Genomic DNA, 20512 nt, shown 5'->3' with positions numbered 1-20512 from the left:
GGCCGCGTCCCCTAGCCACCGCCCGCCTGCCCGCTGCTCTGGCCTCCGGAGAAGCCTGGAGAGGGGCCTGCGCCTCTTGAAAAATGGCTTTTGGGGGCGGTAGGTCTCGGGAGGGCAATTAGGGGAAAGTGACTTGCCTCGGCTTCGAGTAGAGACGTTGGTGCGGGACCCAACTCCTGGGGAAGGCGGGGATCGCTGGGCGGATGCCTGGCCCTAGTGCGGCGCCAGCACTTACAAGTTCCGCTATGAATGTTTGAAAATGCAAGTTTCTCTCGGATTGATTTTTTTTTTCCTTTAAATGTATCCCCTTCAAAAAGAACAAAGACGTGGACAGGCAGGCGCCACCCGGTCTGGGAGCTGAGGTTCGTGACTGCTGCAGATTTCGTTTGGTTCAAGTTGAGAAAATAAGGGTTGCCCCGTCCCAGGCTGGGAGTGTGGGGACTTCCGTCTCTGGACTGTGCAAATCGTCTGGGGCTGCCTCCCAGACTGGCATGCTCTCCCCGCCGCCTGAAACCTTGGGAAGTTTCCCTGGAGGCACTGGGCTCCAGATCCCTGCAGGGCGGGACGGACAAAAAGTCCTGAATACCACTGCCCACACCCCTCCAAGTCGGGAGCCCCCACGCGCCAGTCGAGCGTACGCAGCTGTGGGGTGGGAAGGAGAAGACAAGATCTCCGCCAAGAACTCCCCCACGCAGCTCCTGCCATTCACTCCGCCTGATTTCTGCTGGAGGAGGTCGTCAGTTTGCAGGGGCAGAATATGAAGCCTCCGGGGAATTAGACAAGACAATATTTCTGAGCTCTTTGAACGGCCCAGGTAGAGAAGAAAATTAAACAATGTAACTCATCTCTCTGCAAGTAAAGATCTAGAGCGAGATTAAGACCCTCATCCCCGGCTTTTCCTCTGAAGCTCCCCCAGAATAAGCCCGCACATTAGAGCTGGCTAGGTCAGGGAGTGCAAGAAGAGGTGCCTTTTCGACCTGGAGAAAGGGTACTCTCCCCCACAGCTTTTGATACTTGATGCTGAAGCTACCAAGAAAAGGCTGAAGAAAAGGTGGAGAGGAAGATGCGGGGGGTGGGGATGTTCCTCACTGTCCTAGGTATTTGTAACCAAGGTAGATTTTGAAGTTATTACAAACATGTTCCCTGTTCAAATAGCATGGACCCCATTCTCCAGGCTCCACTGTGTGAGGCGGGTTTACAGCCTCAAGGTTCTCTCTGAGGTTGGGGATAGGGAACAACGCTAATCCTGCATTCTAAAATAAAAAATAAAAATAAAATAAAAATCCTGAAAGCTTAATTATCGAATAATTCAGATAAGTCCTCCTCTCGTCACTCACCTTTTGATTATTTGAATAATTCAGGAAAAATGCAAATTCTGATTGTTTGTGGAGACTCATCATCGCTGGACAGTAAAAAGAGAGAGAAACAAGGAAAATCTAATAGAGAACAGTGCTCCAAGACGGTGAAATTGGCCTTCTGTGCATTTTTCCTTGTATGGAAAGACAGAGTCGCCTTCCTGGGCATTATTTCCTGGAGGATATTGTATCTGTTGTGATAAAATGTATAGAGTTAGATCAAGTCACCAAAATGCATGTATGTGTGTATATGTGTGTGTGTATATATGTGTGTATATACACGAGAGAGAGAGAGAAGAGGGAACAAACATGGGTTTCTACTTGTGTCTATGAAAAATTTTATTTCTTGGCAGAAAGAATATTTGGGCTCCATTTTGTTTGTTCTTTTTTTTTTCTTCCAAGAAGATCGTAGCTTGGTAGGACCAGACTCCTCCACATAGTTTTTAAGCTGAATATGTACTTGCAAAGCGAAGTTGCGGCATCACCCACATAGCCTTCAGGTGGAAACTCGACTTGAAACTGCGAATTCAGATTTGTCTTCCAGGTGTACTGGGCAGAGCATCTGAGATCCCCTGTTGGCTTCACAGCCTGAGGAGTGAGCCCGGAGAAGCCAGGAGACTGCAGTGGGTGTTTCTGGACCTTGCAAAGAACTCACGTTCCTAAAGGCTGAACTCAGAGAGCCAGACACCCTGAAGGATCAAGTCATCAAGGATCAAGGAGCAGTCATGTTTGACGGGGAGAGGGTTGGTTGGGCTTTCTTCTTCCCAGGATTAACCACATTTGGGAAACTCTTTTCAAGGGTGAGGGTGAGGCTAAACTTTGAAAGGTAGTGAATCTGCTTTTCTTACTGGTAACATTTGGAAGGAAAAATTCACCACTGTTTATGAACTTGCCCCTACTATTTAAGTACAAAGCATTTTAAAGATAAGACTTAAAATAGGAACTTTGTAGACCCCAGTGCACCAAGTTTAAAAGTAGATTTGAAACATGACCAACTGTAAGTGCATATTGTCATTGTAGGCTTCTGTATAAGACATAACCATGCCATTTCATATGTATTGTATTCAGCAAATGACAACAAATACAGAGCCACATCAAAATTAATAATAAGATTCCTGAGAGCTGAATAATTTGCTTTCTTCCTTTGCCATTATTCCAGCTAAGATTAACCAGCTTTTCAGAAGTCTATTATCATGGTTTCTCTCCCTTTGGTTCCCAGCCCTTGCCCACCACCTCCTACTTCCCCACATTTCTTTTTGAGCCCGAGATTCACTCAACCTTCTTTGACAAATCTTTATAGGTGTATGATTATCTTTGTCACACTTCCCTACCCCAAAATTGGGCTTAAACAACAGAAAATAGTCTTTTTATTCATTTGTTTCCCCATTTGGGAGGACCCCTTTCCACAGGGACCTGTGAGGGGAGAAGAAAGGGAAGGCTGATTCTTGGTCTTGGCAGTGGATGTCGTGAAGAGAAATTGGCAGTCAGGCTGTGTCCCTCTGGAGGCACAGGGACCTAGCTCCCGATCCTCCGCGTCTGTTCATACAAGCATGCTCATGAATGCCCAGGCCCTAGGGTGAGTCCGCTGTCTACCCACACACTCAGAGCTCTCCAGGAGCTTACTTGAGTCTCTCCTACCCCCACAAATAAATGCACCCACCTGTGTGCTCAGCAATAGGTGCACATAACGTACACACAGGGCATCAATCAGGATTGCGTGTGTGACTATGCCTGCCCCACTGGACCTGCTCTAGCGCCGGGCAGTGGAGCGGGCGCTTCCTAGTGCGGGCACTCATCCTGCCGCTCTCCAGTCGGCCATTTATTGTCTTGTGGGGAAGGGCTTTCGCCAAGAAGCTTGGTCTGGGTTAGTGAAATAAAATACTAAACAATTACTGTATGTAAATTTTTAAAACCAGCATATTAAAATAAACTAAGGAACTCTCTGTCTTGGGAGAAATCCACAGGAAAAGGAAGACAAGGAGTTAGATGCTGGCGCTGAGTTCCTGGCGGAGCCAGGCGGCGGTGACTCCTCAGGCTGAGCGGAATCGCCAACCGGGCTCCGCAAGCGACCCGAATCCCAAAATCCGTGGAAGAAAATTGCGCTGAAAGAACAGAGCCAACGCCAGCGTACTGCCAAGTTTGGTGAGATGGCAAGTTGGTTTCAGGAGCACAATGCCGCTAAATGATGCCTAAGAGAAAAATCCTCCCAGAGAATTGTCTGGGAGCAACAGCAAAGACGTGGTGTTTTTATTCTCTTAGACACGGTGTTTTTATTATCTATTAAAAATATAACTCTAAAAAGCATCTCTGCACTTACATATACCTAAATTCCATTTCTGTTTAATGGCTGACAGCATTAGAAAACAACACGAATGGAAATGCATTTTAACAAAGCATCTGTACTAATACACGTCTTACGTCTTTACCCACAGAACTATAGGTTGGTCAAGCCTCCCCCATCTCAGTGTGAGCATAAACACAATTAAAGCCTTTAAACTTTTTAATTAAACATAACTATGTTGTCATATTCAAAGAATATATTATTTTTAAAAAATTGTAAGATTATTGTATGGATAATAAGGTAATCCTAATTATATGGATATGGGTATCTGAGGACACATTTCTTATGTTAATATTTATCTGAAGTTCCCATAACACCAAGAAAAACATATACTACATACTTTCTTGTAGAAATAAGTCTATAATAGATGAGAGGAATAAATCTATATTTCTTCTTTGGAGGGAAATTCATTAATAAGCCAAGCACTGAAAAGAGAGCTACAAGTGCTTTAAATCACAAACACAGGCTATAGCAGACTATTCTCCCAAGGCCTCGGAGTAGGAGAAGAATTGCACAAGGTACCCTGTTTTTGGGCTTTAAGAAATGCTGCTCTGCAAACTTGAGGATGTTCTTCTTTCCCATCTATTTGCTTATAGTGGTTAAGCCTAAGGAGAGAAGACTGTCTTTGAATAACGCAGTCGGGTCTTTCCCAAGCTCACAATCTAACCATGTTTTCTTCCTTTTCATGTCCACCTCATCAGCCTGCCCCAACCAGCACCACTGTTACAACACCCACAAATGTCTCCATACTACACAAGCACAATGCATACTTGTTTTAACACATGTTCCCCAGCATGTGCACTGTCCAAAAACCAGGACTTAACAATCATGTTCCCCAGAAATGCTAAAGACTATCAAATTCGAGGTGTCTGGGGTGGTCTCTTTGCCTTGCAAGATATTTCCTCTGATTTGAGTTAAATTTTTTCTGACTATGCAGGTGAATGCATAATTTCAATATTTGGGAAAAGAAAAATGAATGCCCCCATTCTCCTTTCTAGTTCCTTAGATTTCATCAGCTTTGCTGCATATACAAGGCAACACCAAGGCTAAGATTTAAAAACTGCCTCTAAATACTCCCTGAAGAGGGGGAAATTTGAATGAGAGGGAGGAGGCAGTGAGGGAGGGAAAGTTTAACAGTCCCCAACTCCAAGGATATCAGAGTGATAGTTTCCCTCCAGTCACTAAAACTGTATCAAATTATATATGTTTAGGATGATTTAATTAATTACTACCAGCAAGAATCTTGTCCCAGATACTCAAATGTACAAGCTCCCTTCTACCTTTTTGTTCCATAGATCCCAGTCAAGGTTAGTCATTTTAGCAAAAAGGTGTTTCTTTCCCCCTTTAGTTGAGCCTTGGGTCTGTTTTCCCTCTCTTTTGGAAGTGGAGGGGTTAAATTTTCTTTCTTTTGATGAGGCATCTTCTGAAAGTCCTTTAATTTCTTGTATTCTGCTCAGTGATTTTCATATTAGAATGTGCTTTGGCTGCAACTGCTGAGGTGTCTGGTCATGGAGAGAACTAGGCTGTGATCCATCTAGGATATAATTTTTCCTCTTCCCTGTGATGAAATATATATATATATTCCTCCCATTATCTCCCTTTTAGGACCCCACTTCGAGGCCACCCTCACCTCATAAGAGGTGAAATGCTCGGCCCCTTCCGCTATGCCTTTTGTATTTGGTCATTCTTTGGGACAGGTTAACCAGTGCACTTTGACCCAGAAGAACGCTGAATTGAGGCCCATCCCTTCCCTGCCCTAAGAAAAATGTTATTTTCCATATCTGTTTTTAAAGTAACTGGAAATCTTTTAAAAGAAGGAAAAAAAGATTGGCTGGTCTGCCTCCCTTCCAGGAGCCTCAAACCTAAACTTTAAAAGATGAAGGAAATGATCGAAAGTGATAAATACCTTTTCCAGGCATTCGGTTTGTTGGCTTTCTGACCAAAAGGGGCTTTTGTTAGGTCTCTACGAGGAAGCCAAACTCAGCCCCCAGCAAATACTCCTCCACCTCTTCCCCATCCCCGCTCAGCTCTCTTGTCTAACTTGAAAATGAACTTGGACTTCCCTCTCAGACAGGCCCTAAAACCGAGAGAGATTTTATTTCTCTGTTTCTGAAGGGCTTCCTAAAAGGGGAAGGGTGTTTAGTGGGAAAGGAAGTGGACAGGGGCCCTTTTCCCCCAGTAGAGGACAGGGTGGGGGTAGGGGCTGTGGTGAAGCAGAAGGTGGGAGGAGATACTTTGTTAATTTCTTAACTCTGTGTTTATTCCCTGAACTTCTTTTGTCAATGAAGGGTAAGAGTAGGGAGGGGGCCAAGTGACTGACTGAGATACTGCCCAAAAGAAAAGGCGGTGGGTGGGGTAAGAGCTAGAAAAGGGCTGAGGCAGCAGGGAATGAGGAGGGTTGGGGAAGGGGCTCTGTGATGAGCTTGGCAGGGCTAGGAGGGCGGGGAAGCTGTGAAAGAAACAGGACTGGGGTTGGGGACTCCAGAAGCCATCGGAGGAGGCTTCCTGACAGTTCTCCATGGAAGGGGCCACTTGACTTCCCCCGACCAAACCCAGTACACCACCAAGCAGAGTCTGCAGCTAGGGGCATGCTAGAGGAGAAGCCAGGAGAAGATTTGTGATAGCCTAAACTTGGACCCCCTGTATGGATCCCTGCAGAGCCAGAGAAGAAAAGGTCTTCTGGGTGACCCCAAACCTCAGCCAGCACTGCAAGTCCTAACTAGGCAGCAGAGAGGAATGGATTTCCCTGATATCTACCACAGGAAAATAAGTGGGGCCTGGAGGAAGGCAAATTTGGGTTTAAGAGCAGAAAACTCTGAAACAAGGAGCAAAGTGATGCCTCAGCTACCCTGGTCCCATCTTCCCTCAAGCTGGGGGCCTAGGGAGGGAGAACACTAAAGGTGGAAGATGCCAGGATGGCAGCTGCTGTCCAGGAGGTGAGTTCCCAAGCTAGTAGAAGAGGCCCAGTGGCCCTTTTCAGAGGCTGGGCTGTGGGAGTAGAGAGATCAAAGTAGAGCAGGTTCCAGAGGGATCCAGGAGCCTGGGAGGTGGCATCCATGTCTGCAGGGTCCATGGCTGCAGGGACGAAGGGACCTCCTGGAGCCCAGAGAAGTGGAGGGAACGGAAAAAGGAGGGGAGGGGATTGGGCAGGTCCAGGGAGCTCCAGGATCAGCCAGTTTTCTTTCCTTCTCTACCAACATCACCCTCTGCAGCCCATCAGGAATTTTCTCCAAGCATGTGGGAGGGTCTTCCCACACAGACACACCCTCAAGGGTATACCCCCTCATATGCCCTTTCTGAACCCCCAATCCCTTCCTATAAGTGGCCTCTCTCAAACATCCCTTTCTTGGCTGGCTCAGGCCCTGTCCTCCTCTATCCTCCACAAATCTCCTCCTCCATCGGCAGCCTGAACCTTGGACAGGAAAAAGCCCCCAAACCTTTTGCCTGCCCTATAAGGCCCCAAGTCTGGGCCAGAATCCAGACCCCATAGTGGTGAGGCTTTTTGTTCTCCTATAGCCTCAACCCACCCCCTCCTTTTTTAAAACTGGAATTTCTCCCATAAAAAGCGGGTTGGGGGAGCAGGAGCTTCAGCACTTAAGCTCCCCCCACCCCCCGCGCCCACATGGAGGAAACAGAGAAAAGGGCTGCAGGGAGAGAAATCGTCTGACACCTAATTTTCAGAGGAGGAAATCTGGGCATTGAATAAGGGACACAGCAATGCCATTTCTTTCATCCTTTCCCCTAGCCTAGCATTGAAGCTACACCCAGCCCTCAAATGTGTGCATCAGGCTTGCTCCCTCCGCTTGCAAATGTTGCTAAGTTACACCTCTGACTTCGTCTTAGATACAGTGGGGCATGAATTCCACCCCTCAGCTTCAAAAAGACACAGACATCTGCTTCTTCATTTTTCTATATTTTCCTGGGGGATGTCCTTGTAAGTCGGAAGAACATGCAAATTAAAAGTGTATACAGACAGACAAGCAGAGACCTTTATTTGCATACAGAGGATTTAGGCAGAGAGCTGGGTATCTTTAGGAACACATTTGGGCTGTGTCCACAAGGCCGTGTGCTGAAACAGTGCAGGCAGCCTGCACCCATCCCTAAACTCGCAGGCACGCACGCGCGCGCTCGCGCACACACACATACACAGACGCTTCCCGTGAAAAAGCATATTAAATATCTCCTTTCTGTGTTGGAGCATTTAAAAGAAAACATTTCAGAGTTGAACTTAGCCGAGTGCTCGGTTCATGGGCTGTAGCTGAGGGCAGAGTGGCTCCTGCCGCTCCGCGGTTGTAGAAGTCCCTTTGAAAAAGCAGCCGGGAGCAGAGCCAGGGCTTCCTGACGAGGCTGAGGAGCCGTTTTCCATTTTCCTTCCGTGTAGTTAAATGCTCCGTCTTTCTCCGCATACCAGGAGCTGGATTTTCTCTAAACTTCATCCACAGTCAAACCTCACCGCCTCATCCCCGAAGGCCAGCGGGGCGAGCCCTGGTGAGCACCGCAGCCGAGGGTTTCAGCGCCAGGCCCTGGAAAGGCTTTCTAGGGCGAGATCGCCTTGGAGATATAATTACTACGTTTCTAGTGGTGTATATTCTCCTGGAGTGTTTAATTTGATTTTATTTGTGTCTCAGCGAGATCCACATTTTTTTTTTCGGGGGAGGGGGAAGAAACCACCCCAGGCTTAAAGTTAATTAACCAACAAGGCTTTTCTTTCCACCGCCCTCCTGCAGGCTCTTGCCTCGGCGCCTCCCTCCGCGATCCCGGCGCCCCGCCCCCCGCCCCCCCACCCCCGACTTGGAGACTGCGTTTGCAGGCGCGAAAGGTCTTGGGGAACCGAGCAAAAGAAGAGGGAATTGTTCAGAGCACGCGGACTTCCCCAGCCGCCTTTAGCGCCCTTAGCCCAAACTTCCCCTCCAGCCTTCCCACTCTTCCAAGTCGCTTTAGGGGCCTACAACTTCGGATGGTCTTGAGGAAGAGGACTATGGTTCCCTTTCTTTCTTCTCGCCACTAAATTTTGGCCACATAGTGCTCCTAGTAAATGGAATTGTAAAGTTGCCGGGTTAATTAAATCTATATCTCATTGCAATAGGAATAGTTAATGCTCTTATATAAACCTGGAAAAGACCATACTATTAATTTTATTTATTGCTTGGCCGCCCTGCACCCAGATCCTTCACGCCGTTCTGGTTCCTACTCCCGCCATTCTGGTTCCTACTCCCAAAGGCTTGGGACGTGTCTTTGAGTCCTGGCCCGCGGAAAACGGGTCCGGCGTTGGGCCTGACCGGGGAGGGAGCCCCAAGAATGGGGTGGGCGTTTCAGGCCCTTTGTTTCTCCTGGCAGCCCTGCAGAACCCTGTCCACAGCGCCCCAGTTCTTCCACCTGGCAGCAGCACTTCACAGAAGGGGAGGCCAGGATCTGGGTTCCACCTCTACTACCCGCGGCTGGAAAAAGGCAGGCGTCCCCACCCACCCACCCCCACCAGCCAGGCCTTAGGCAAGGGGGCCAAGGTCATACAACCCAGTCTAGACTTGGCCAGGCCCTGTTTGCTCTCCTCGTTTTACCTTGACCTTGGACTCCAGCAGCAGGATAAGCAGTTTCCTAGCAGAACCGGCTCCCAGCAAGACGCTATCTTCCACTGGGCTCATCTCTCCTCGCCCTTCCGTCATTGCCCTCAATGCACACTGGAGCTGATCTCCTTATGTCTTAACTCTCTTTCTGTTGTATTTTTCCTCCTAATGCCAGCCCAGCCCGCAGCCTGCTTTCTGAACTCTGAGCTGACCCTTCTGGATGAAGATCACCCAGATAAGAATTACTATCCTAACTCACCAATGTCCGGGTGCTCTCAACCGTCAAACACCACCTTCTCCCCACAAAGAGGAGGGAGGTGGCCCGAAGCGGTCTCTGCAGACCTGTCCATTTGCTCTCCATTTGAGGAGTGCAGTAGGTCTGGCTGAGCGAGGCGCTGCTGTGTGGCCATGGCCTGTGCGCTGGCTGCACACGACCACTCAGCATTTAAAATCTGTAGCAGAGGCAGGCAAGAAGGAAATGCTTTCTTTCTTATTTAATATTCTTTCCCCTCTTATTTTTCTCTCTTCATTACGATTTCTCAGGGAGGTCCTGTGCTGAAAGGCAACTTGACTCAATTCCACGGAGATGCTCCCTCAGAAAGAGTTGACTCTATTGAGGCTCCTGACAAGTTGGGAGATTGGGAGGAAAGAAGGGAGAGCTTTTGAAGAATCAGTAAGTTGGTGTTAATTTTTTCTTTGAAATAGGGGGCAGTTTTAGATCATGAAACTATTCCGCACTAAAAGAGGGTGACCTAAGAAAGCCGTGGGAGCTCCAGTGCGGGTATTCAAACTGGGGACTCTGTCGATGTGGCTTAACCCAGGCCCCTGAGGGCAGAGGTGGGTTCTGCAGGGTCCCCCAGAGTGGCGCCAGAGAGAGGTCCCTCCAAAGGTGTAGCACTGAATCTCCCCCATTTTCCACGTTTTCTTTTGTATACCTATAGAAAGCGCGCTCTCCTTCGCATCCAGGGCTTTTAGCTTTCCCAGGCTGAATCTTGCGCCCCACCACCCGCATTTCTTTGAAAAACCTCACTGTGAGATTTTTTATTTCTATTGCATATTGAAATATCAGTCTATTCTATTGCTTTTATTTCCCTCGTTTTATTCTTTCTCCATTTATTGCCGAGTATATCCCATTGCCTCTCAATCCCCTGCCCCAGGTGATGAATTCTGTATTTGGGGGTTGTCACACCCCTCTCCGCTTGAGAAAAATCCAGCGAGGTAAAGGAGAGTGTCCTTTTCAGACATCTGGGGTTTTGGGGAAAGTGGCTGAAGGTAGGAAATGGAAACACAATCCCGGCATCAAAGGCTCGCTGCGCAGCATCGGGTTCTTTCCAGCCGCGAGCGGAGGGGAGCTGCCAGGGCCGGAGCGCTCCTGCCTGTTTTCTATTGTTTTCATTTATTATTTTTTAAAATCTGATTTCTTCCCCACCCTTACCTTCAAGTCCCAATCCAGAGACTTGGGCAGTCACAGTGATCGGTTTGGGAGTAGGGGTCTGTTTCCCCGGTGCACATCCTATGCCTAGGCGGAGGCTCCCAGTTACAGCCCTCTCCTCCCTAGATCCCTTTGCGTCGGCCAAATTCAGCCTCCCCCCCACCCGCCTCCCTCCCTGGGGCCTGCCAGGGGCGTCTCCCTGTCCCTTTAAATCTCCCAGCTCCCGCCTCCTTTGGCCTACCTGAGATCCAATCAGCAGAGACCTTTTTCCTTTCGCCCCGCCCCACCTCGAGGGGCGGGAACCCCAGGAGACCTGGCCGGAGCATCACGTGCGCAGAGCGGGTCACGTGGGCGCGGGAGGGGTGCTGAGAGGCGGAGAGCGGGAGCCGGCGGATTTCTTAATGAAGTGTCTCCGCATGCGTAGAGGGAATGTAGGGAGGGAGGTGGAAGCGCTAGGAGGAGGGGAGGGGTGGAGAGAAGAGGGGAGGGATGGGGGAGGGGAAACAGGAGCGAGGTGTCTCCCCAGCTCGCTGCCTCTGGCAAGTGGAGTTTTTAAAAAGCTCCAGCAGATCATGTCATGACGACTTCGCTGCTCCTGCATCCACGCTGGCCGGAGAGCCTTATGTACGTCTATGAGGACAGCGCGGCGGAGAGCAGCATCGGCGGCTGCGGAGGAGGAGGCGGCGGCGCGGGCGGAGCGGGGGGCGGCTGCAGCGGAGCGAGCCCCGGCAAAGCCCCGAGCATGGATGGTCTGGGCAGCAGCTGCCCGGCCAGCCACTGCCGCGACCTGCTTCCGCACCCCGTGCTGGGCCGCCCGCCGGCTCCCCTGGGCGCCCCTCAGGGCGCCGTCTATACGGACATCCCGGCCCCGGAGGCGGCGCGCCAGTGTGCCCCGCCGCCCGCACCCCCCACCTCGTCCAGCGCCACCCTGGGCTACGGCTACCCCTTCGGGGGCAGCTACTACGGCTGCCGCCTGTCGCACAACGTGAACCTGCAGCAGAAGCCTTGCGCCTACCACCCGGGCGATAAATACCCGGAGTCGTCGGGCGCCCTGCCCGGTGACGACCTGTCCTCCAGGGCCAAGGAGTTCGCCTTCTACCCCAGCTTCGCCAGCTCCTACCAGGCGATGCCCGGCTACCTGGACGTGTCGGTGGTGCCCGGGATCAGCGGGCACCCGGAGCCGCGTCACGACGCGCTCATCCCCGTCGAAGGCTACCAGCACTGGGCTCTCTCCAATGGCTGGGACAGTCAGGTGTACTGCTCCAAGGAGCAGTCGCAGTCCGCCCACCTCTGGAAGTCTCCCTTCCCAGGTAAGGAAGGGACCCGAGCGCCGCCGCCGCCGGGGACCCCTCCCCGCCCTGCCTGCCCCGGGGCTCCGCGCCCCAGCCACCCCCGCCGTCTGGCCCCGGCGCGCCCGCTCGGCTGGGCTGCCTATGGAGCCGGCCGGGCGAGCTGCACTGAGGAATGCGCCGGGGAAGAAATCTGCTCCGACACGTTCTCTGTAGCTGCCCGGCCGAGAATGAAGCAATCACAGGCGCCCGAAAGCCGGGCCGCCGGCTCTCCTCCGTCCGGTAGCTCGCCTCCGCCTCCCCTTGCAGGCTCCAGCCTCCCGCCGGGCTCTTGGCCCCTAAACCCGCTTCCAGCCAGGGATGGGGGCGGGGTGGGCCTATAGTGCCTTGGAATCCAGGACAAAACCACCAACCCACCGAATAACTGGGGAAGGGGGAGAATAAGAACCCCCACTTTCTTTGACAGAATTTGCAGGATCGTTCAGGCATTAAACAGTATTTTTTAAATAGGGGACTAATTTGCTGGGGTCTACAGAAATGTGGGATTTCTTTTTTTCCTTTCTTGACTTATTTTAAAAATCTGGCCACGAATTTCCTGATTGTTGAGGGAACAGAAGATCCAAAATCTCTGGAGAGGGAGTGGAGAGGAGGCTAGAATCCCTCCCCAGCGTTGTAAAGTTTTCTTTGCCTCTTTGGTATATTGAGCTCAAACCTGTAGACATTTCCACTGCCAACTCCCCCATATGTGGTCGAGAAAAAGAGTTAGTTATTGGTGCCCCAACCACAGAAAGAAGGGCGTGGGGATGAGAAATGAGAGAGGAAAACCTGTTCAGGGGCTTCTGGAGTCCAGACCCAGGCTGGGGACCCCTTGGTCTTGTCTGGCTAAGGATGGGAAGGGAGAATTCATTCCCCTCTTGTTCCGTTTCCAGTTGAAGAGAGAAAGGATCCTGTAAATCCCACCGCTCTCCTTTCGGACAAGACCAGTCCCACGTTTCCCAAAATCACACCAAGAGCTTTGGATCCTGCCTTGTGCTGAGAAATCAGGATTCCGGTCTAGGGAGTCCAGCATTTGAGTCTGTTCTCCCTGTAAGCAGAGCTCAGTGGGAGAGCGTTCTCCCTTCTGATGCCTACAGAGGTCTTTGGGGGTGGGGGGCCCAGGGCAGCCACAGATGTCTCCCGACAGTGCCCAGCTCCCCGACCAGCTCCACATGCCAAGCTCAGGGATATTTTCCTTGGAAAGCATAGACCCAAAGACCTCCTAAGGGTGGGCCTGAAATTCCTCTGCATACGGAATTGGAGGCAGAGGTAGGTGGTTTTAAAAAAAATACTGAATGATATTAGAGAGTGTAGCAAATAACATTCTTGTGAATATTATGAAATTACTTAGTATAACACAACTCAATACCAGGGTATGACTTACACTAGGCACCCTGACTCCTGATTGCCAGAATTAAGGATAGTATAATTTTAGTACATGGTATTATGCATCACCTACCCTGTATTGGCTATAATATTTTTATATAATATGATTTCTTTTATTAACTACCTAATATTAAATATACAATAATACATTTCTAGAAAGACACGTCACATGTTCATAATACAGCAATGTATTTTAGAGAGATGGCCCTTTAATTCTCTATCTCACCAAAACACAAAGCTTCTTAGGAGATTGGGGTCCAGCAGGAATTCCTGGGGCAGGGAAGCCAATGGGCTATGCCGAGGGGCTAAGGGGTAAGGGAGCAGGTGCCCACCAAACCCACTGTGGATGGGGGCACAGGCCCAGAGCAATGTGCAATGGGTTTAGAGTGAAGAGGTAGAAGAGAAGGAGCTGTTCCATGTATGAATGTGTGTGGAGTAGGGGTGAAGGATAGGAGAAAAGCTGAGAAATATCTCTGAGCAAAATAAACATCTCAAAGATTCCCAGGAAAACAAAACAAAACAAAACAAAACAAAACAAAAAAAACCCTCCACTAAAAATAAATACTTTTTTGATCACAGCCTCCTAGAGAAAAATATCTTTGAAATAAAAAAGTATAGCCCAATTGAGATTTAATACACTTGCAAATTATGGCATGGAAATGTATATAAAACCTAGCATGCCTCAGCAGCAGCTATGTGCTCCCACAATCCCTGTGTGGAAATAGAATTGGGCTGATGTATCTCAGTGAGTGCAGAGGTACAGGCAAGAGGCAGACGAATAAGAAATTATCTTCAGACACCCTCCATCTTTCTACCCACTCAGAGATCTTTTAGAAGTAGTGAGATTTCAAGATAACTCTGTCTATGCAATTGTGGTTTGTTCGGCAACATGTAGGCATAAACACTGCTGTCTCTCTACAGTGCCTCTGGCTCTGAGAAACCTCATCTGTGGTAGTCTGGGCTGGTGTGGGAGATGGAGGCAATTGTTCAGCAAGATCCAGATAATTAGGGCCGAGATATGTCGTGGCTTCTTCCTTCTCCCAATTATACAAACTCTTGCTTTATTGCTCTGTTGTTTTTTTTTTCTCTCCCTATGGTGAGTGTAGACTTTTTAATTTTTTTTATTTTTTTTGAGAGACAGAGAGGCAGAAATTCCAGGAGAGAATCAGAAAGGGAGAAAAAAGAGAGATGGGGTTCAGGAGAGAGAAAGAGGGAGAAAGAAACAGTGGGCTCTTTGGACCATACTAGAAGTCTTTACTGACAAGCCTTTGGATTTGGGTTGGGAAGAGTAGCAAGCCGGATTTCTAGCTGGACAAGGCACTCTTCAGAGCCCAGAGCTCGCTTGTGGGGGGCGGGTGGTCAAGAGTGGGTGGGCTGTGGGGAGCTGAACACAGGGGCCCCCAAGCCCAAAAAGAAAGCCATGGCTGAGCACTGAGATGATTTTTATTTACTCCTCAAAAGTGTCTATCAGGTTTCCAGGCATGAAGTCATTCGTGTGTGTGATCTGGAGGGAGACTAGGGAAGGGGTGATTGTAAGACTAATAACTAAGCCCCCACTCACTTTAGGCAGTGTACACACATCTCCAAGTCTAAGCTACCAGATGTTTCTTCACCTCTACATACCACTTCCTTTCCAGATAAGGCAGCAGACAAAGAAAGGGGGCTTCTTTGAGAAGGCAAGACTGGAGTTATTTCCCCAGGAGGCCAAACCAACCTGCAGTTGGTCTGATCCAGGACAAATTGGCTAAATCAATCCTTGGCATCCTATAGAGAAAAATAACCAGTTTAAACCAGTTGCCTACTTTTTAAACTGAATTTTTTTTAGGGTTGATTAAATCTCTTTGGAAATTTAGAGCTAGAATTTAGGAAACCAAAATTGGATAGGTAATTGTGAGAGTTTAAAGAAAGTAAAGTAAAAAATTAGGGACAATTATCTGGCTAATTCAGAAACAAAAACCCACCTTTACCCTACTTTATTCTTCTCCAGGGAAAAGGAAGTGTCTTAAAGCTGGATTGTATTAGCTGGCCTATTTCCATTTGAAAACTTACTGTATCATTTTAAGAGTCAGAAAGTCTGGCTTTAAAATCTGGTTCTGCCACTTAAGTTATTTTACCCACTCTGAGCCTCAGATTCCTGATCTTGTAAAACGAGTTTAACCAAATAATCCTGAAAAAATGTTCTGAGGATTAAAAACAACAATAACAACAACAAAAGCAACAAACTCATGGTATCACTACTTATCCTCTTCATTTTATTCTTCTCAACAAATCATCAATTTCCCAAATCATGGTTACCTCTGTAAGAGTAAAACAAATTTGAGAACTGAGAGATTTAAAGGCAAAGGTCTTGTTCAAAAACAAATACTTTTTAACCTAAAAGATCCATACTGTTTAAATAAAGTTATTTTGTTTCTTAGATTTTTTTTTTAAATCATGGTCTATTCTCACAGAGGCAGAGAAAAATGCCAGGTCCAACAGTTTTCCTGAGAAATTGTCACCAGGACAGTCAAATGAGGCCATTGGACCCCATGTCTCCCATTTTCTTCCTGAGCATTTTGTTTTCCCCTGTGTCTCACTGTGACCACTACTCTTCCCATTGTGTATAGAGTCCCTGAGAGAAAGCAGACCCAATGGGGATGGGTACAGGGAAAGCGTTCTGTGAGGGTGGGTTGGGAACAAACATTTCAGAAAGAACTTTGTGTCTTCCCTCTGGGCTGTGTCTATAGTTTCAAAAGGTGGTAAGAATGAAGGGGAAACCCCAAATATTCAGCCCTCCTCATTAGCTTTCACCTAAAGTCTAATAATTACATGGAAAAAATTGAGGGCTGAGCTATCCAGATAATCTCCCTAGTTCCCCCACTTCCCCTTGAAAGTGTTGCAGTGACCTTTATTGACAGGGATGAGGGTGGAGTAGAAAATGGAGTTAGAAGTGATATATATTGGTTTTAGTTTCTGTGAAATTCTCAGAGCCTAAAGAAACAGAACTGGTAGTATTGGTTTGGATGACAGGTATCTAGGGTTTAGGGTTATGGTTGGTGCAAAGGATGTAGACAGTTTCCTTCAGCCGTGAAGGAATGGAGAGGGAAGGGGGTTGGACCGGAATTTGTTCTGTTTTGGTGGGACTGCGGTGTGGACCCTCTACTTCCAGGGACACCTGATTCCCTATATCTCAGGTTCAGGACCCCCCACCTTGGGTGTTGTTAGGTGGTTCACAACATTGGACCCCCATTCCTAGAGTGTGGACCTCCAAGCAGGCTGGCTTCACCTGGACATTTATCTTCTATCTGTGCCTCACATCCCTAAAGTAGGGCCAGTGTTCAAAGGCGTGAAGACCCATCTGGTGGTCTGGGCCCACTGAAGCTGACCCCCTGCCTGCCGTGCCCTCCCTGAAACATATAACAGAATGTCTTCCTCTGACAACGGGGCAGAATATAAACTAATAAGCACCCAAGCAATCTAACTGCAGGAAGGAGGGATTTTTCTGAATATCTGAAATTCTGCAAATATGGCAGGCCAGGCTGGAATTTGGAGGGCCCCTTCTAAGTTCACAAGGATCCTAATATTGAGTGCTGTGAAGAGCCATATTGGGGCCTGAAACAAAAGAGAAAATCAGTAATACCGAACCCATGTTTATTTTTTTAATTGATATTTTGTTCATCATGGATGTTTTTGTATTCGTTTTGCTTTTTTAAACATTGCATTAAAATGTCATCTTAGGCCGGGAGCGGTGGCTCACGCTTGTAATCCCAGCACTTTGGGAGGCCGAGGCGGGCGGATCACGAGGTCAGGAGATCGAGACCACGGTGAAACCCCGTCTCTACTAAAAAAATACAAAAAAATTAGCCGGGCGTAGTGGCAGGCGCCTGTAGTCCCAGCTACTCGGAGAGGCTGAGGCAGGAGAATGGCGTGAACCCGGGAGGTGGAGCTTGCAGTGAGCCGAGATCGCGCCACCGCACTCCAGCCTGGGCGACAGAGCGAGACTCCGTCTCAAAAAAAAAAAAAAAAAAAAAAAAAAAAAAAAATGTCGTCTTGATTACCGAGTTTTTGGCGCCCCCTCCCTTAAACTTCGAGCCCAGTGGCCTCACCATAGTTGTGGTCTTGCTAAATAACAGAAATGAAAAGCATTAGGGAACTTCACTATGCAGTGCAATCCTCTGGCCCCGTTGAGCCCCTGCCAGAACTCTGTGCCTAGGCAGCCTCGGGTCCTCTATCCCAGTCCAGCCGCGTGCCTCACTTCTTCCCGCTTGCCTTATCTCCCCGCAGACGTGGTTCCCCTGCAGCCCGAGGTGAGCAGCTATCGGCGCGGGCGCAAGAAACGCGTGCCCTACACTAAGGTGCAGCTGAAGGAGCTAGAGAAGGAATACGCGGCTAGCAAGTTCATCACCAAAGAGAAGCGCCGGCGCATCTCCGCCACCACGAACCTCTCTGAGCGCCAGGTAACCATCTGGTTCCAGAACCGGCGGGTCAAAGAGAAGAAAGTGGTCAGCAAATCGAAAGCGCCTCATCTCCACTCCACCTGACCACCCACCCGCTGCTCGTCCCATCTATTTATGTCACCGCTTTGTACCATAACCGAACCCAGGAAAAGACGCTGCGCGGGTGCAGAAGAGTATTTAATGTTAAGGAGAGAGAAGAACCCCGCCGCCTGGAGGCAGAGAGGCTCCATGGCCGTGCTGCTGGGCCATCCCCAACTCCCTATCCCATCCCCAGCCTCCACCCCCATCCAGATGGGACTCACCTGGCTTCAACAGCTTTGGAAATGGGTCCCGGGTGGGCCCTGCGAGGAAGGCTGTCGACCTCTACTCCTCCTTGAGCTCACCTTGCCAGAAAGTCCGGTGGCAGCGCAGAGCCCAATCATTCCAGCCACAGCAGGGTTGGGGAATCCCGAATGGCCCCAATTCTTGCCTCATCCTATGACCAGGCTGGTAGAGGACCTTCTCTAAGGGCGCAGTTTCCGGGCAGGATCTGTCCAGCTCATACTTTGCTTCGCTGTCCCCCGCACTCCTTAGGCAAGATTTCCCAGTAAAGATTTTCTGTGCATATTTTAAAAGTCGTGTTAATACTCATGATAATTATTAGGGATCTGGCAGCATGATTGGAGTATGGATGTTTCCGTAAAAGCTGGAATTTTGTAAAAAGCGTTGACACAGCCCCTACACTCCATCCCAACAAAGAAACTGCATTTTTGGGGGCCAGGTGGGAGCTGCCTTTGCCCCACTGCCTCCCCTGTTCTGCTCTGTCAGTCAACATGTGGAAATCCAAGGAGGACAGAGACTCCAGCCACGCTGCTAAATAGGGCTTCTCTCTCCTCTCTCTTTCTCTCTCCAGGTGGTAAGGTTGGGGATTAGGCCAGGCACAGAAGCAGAACTTTTTTCGAAGGATAAACATCTCTTCCAAAGGGATGGAGAGTGGGTCCCTCAACAAAGTCCCTTTCCAGTTACCTTTCCATCAAGGCACTAGCCCAGGAGGGACTCCTCACACTTTCACTTTTACTGATTTCCAGAGGAAAGCTAGAGGATCTAGTTCAAGAGGCGAGAAGATCTGGCCCTCAATTAGCTAAATGTAGATGCTGCCTAACAGTTCCCTCCTCAAAGGCCACCTTGGTGCTGTGGGGGCTCCTTGCCTCTTCCCTTCCCACTGGTGCATTACAAAACAGTGTTCTTTTGAAATGTTCATCAGGAATAGGCTTTTTTTTTTTTAATGTTGTGTATCTGTATATAGTATTGTGATGTCTGAATGACAATGTACTGAATGCAAAAAGGAAAAAAACCCACAAACATGTTTTTAAAATAAAATCTTTTTTTGCCTTGATTTTATTGCTCAGATTCTTTCTGAAGTCTATTCTGTCCACTGGCTCTTCAGGACAGTCTACTATGCCCTGACTCAGCCAGAATGATCAGGGGGAGGAGAACAGAGATCACTCCCAGCTGGGTAGATTCCAAACCCTTGTTTTGCTCCACTTAAGTTTTTGAGTTATCTATACCATCTATATAGGAGAAAACTTCCCATCCTGATGCCCAACTTAGATGAGTGTTTGTTGAGGAAGTAAAGATGTAACTGGTGACTGAAAGGCCTGGAGGCAGTGACAAAAATACATTGATGGTCACTTCGGTTAATAATTGGGGCTCAGATCTGGTTCTGGGTACTGAGAAAGTAGCATCCCAGCTGGAAACTGGATGAGGTAAATGTGGTGAGAGCCGGCGGCAGTGAGGAGCTAACCTTAGGCTCCTGGTGCCCTATTGCCCCAGAGGGCCCCAAATACCTTCAGCCAGTTCAGGACTGGAGTTGGGGCTGGAATGGGGTCAGCACAGCCTGCCAGGGGCAGCTTCAAGCTCAGCTTTTCCTGGCTGCACTCTTTTCTTCCTCCCACTTAATCTATGTAGAGAGACTGAGCTGCTAGGACCCCTTTGGCCCCCAGTTTGCCAAACCAATCCCACTTTTACTCTCTGCATTCCTGGGAACCCCAGTCTTCTAGGCAATGAGGAGCCTATGTAGATGCTACCACTAATGTGTTTTCCTGGTCGAGTCAGTGCCTATCTCCCTATCTGGCAGAGTTAATGAGATCATTAAGTTGTCAGGTTAAGAGACTTTTTAAAAGCAATATAGCTTAAAACAATGTTATCTCAGATTAAATCTTTACTGCAGCAATTTTTATTTATATATAACATTTTTCCTCTCCTGAGACACAGAAACACTGCAGATGTCAGGCTGGAAATCAGAGTTCTCCATTCTCCCTTTGCCTGATGGGGCTGAAGATTTAACAATTTCATTTAAATAAATGTTCTTGGGGAATAAACACATGCACATTTTGCGCGCGCGTACACACACACACACACACACACACACACATCCCGAGTCTGAGAGAAAAAGAACCTGAAGAATTTGCCGTCTGTGGAGGCTCTGCTACTGACGTGGCTGCCAGTGTTGTTCTTCTGGGTCTCAACCCTGGGTTAACTACTAGAGAGCCACACCCTGCGCAGTGGAGATTTGAGGGAGAATAGGTGAATTTCCAGGAATAAGGTTAATTCTTAATTCCATCTCTCCTTTTTCTCCCCACCCACCATCCCAGCCTCTCTCCCAAAATCCCTGGGTTTCCCCTAAGATGAAAG

General features: G+C 48.7%; 1 protein-coding gene across 1 annotated transcript; it reads left to right on the top strand.

Moving 5' to 3' along the window:
• The first annotated feature begins 11193 nt into the window (after positions 1-11193).
• Positions 11194-19214, top strand: HOXC13 (homeobox C13). The gene is made up of 2 exons (XM_032172146.2): positions 11194-12002; positions 17667-19214. The coding sequence occupies exons 1-2, from the start codon at positions 11270-11272 to the stop codon at positions 17921-17923; spliced, it is 990 nt and encodes a 329-aa protein (XP_032028037.1). The 5' UTR covers positions 11194-11269; the 3' UTR covers positions 17924-19214.
• The last annotated feature ends 1298 nt before the right edge of the window (positions 19215-20512 follow it).

Source organism: Hylobates moloch, unplaced genomic scaffold (assembly GCF_009828535.3).
Source record: "Hylobates moloch isolate HMO894 unplaced genomic scaffold, HMol_V3 SCAFFOLD_13, whole genome shotgun sequence".
Taxonomy (NCBI): domain Eukaryota; kingdom Metazoa; phylum Chordata; class Mammalia; order Primates; family Hylobatidae; genus Hylobates; species Hylobates moloch.
This window is presented reverse-complemented; position numbering and strand designations above follow the sequence as displayed.

Bases quoted from the DNA above. Each gene is read 5' to 3' on its own strand.
- HOXC13 (XM_032172146.2), top strand. From the start codon at position 11,270: ATGACGACTTCGCTGCTCCTGCATCCACGCTGGCCGGAGAGCCTTATG. The intron at 12,003-17,666 runs GTAAGGAAGGGA...ATCTCCCCGCAG, and splicing joins CTGGAAGTCTCCCTTCCCAG to ACGTGGTTCCCCTGCAGCCC.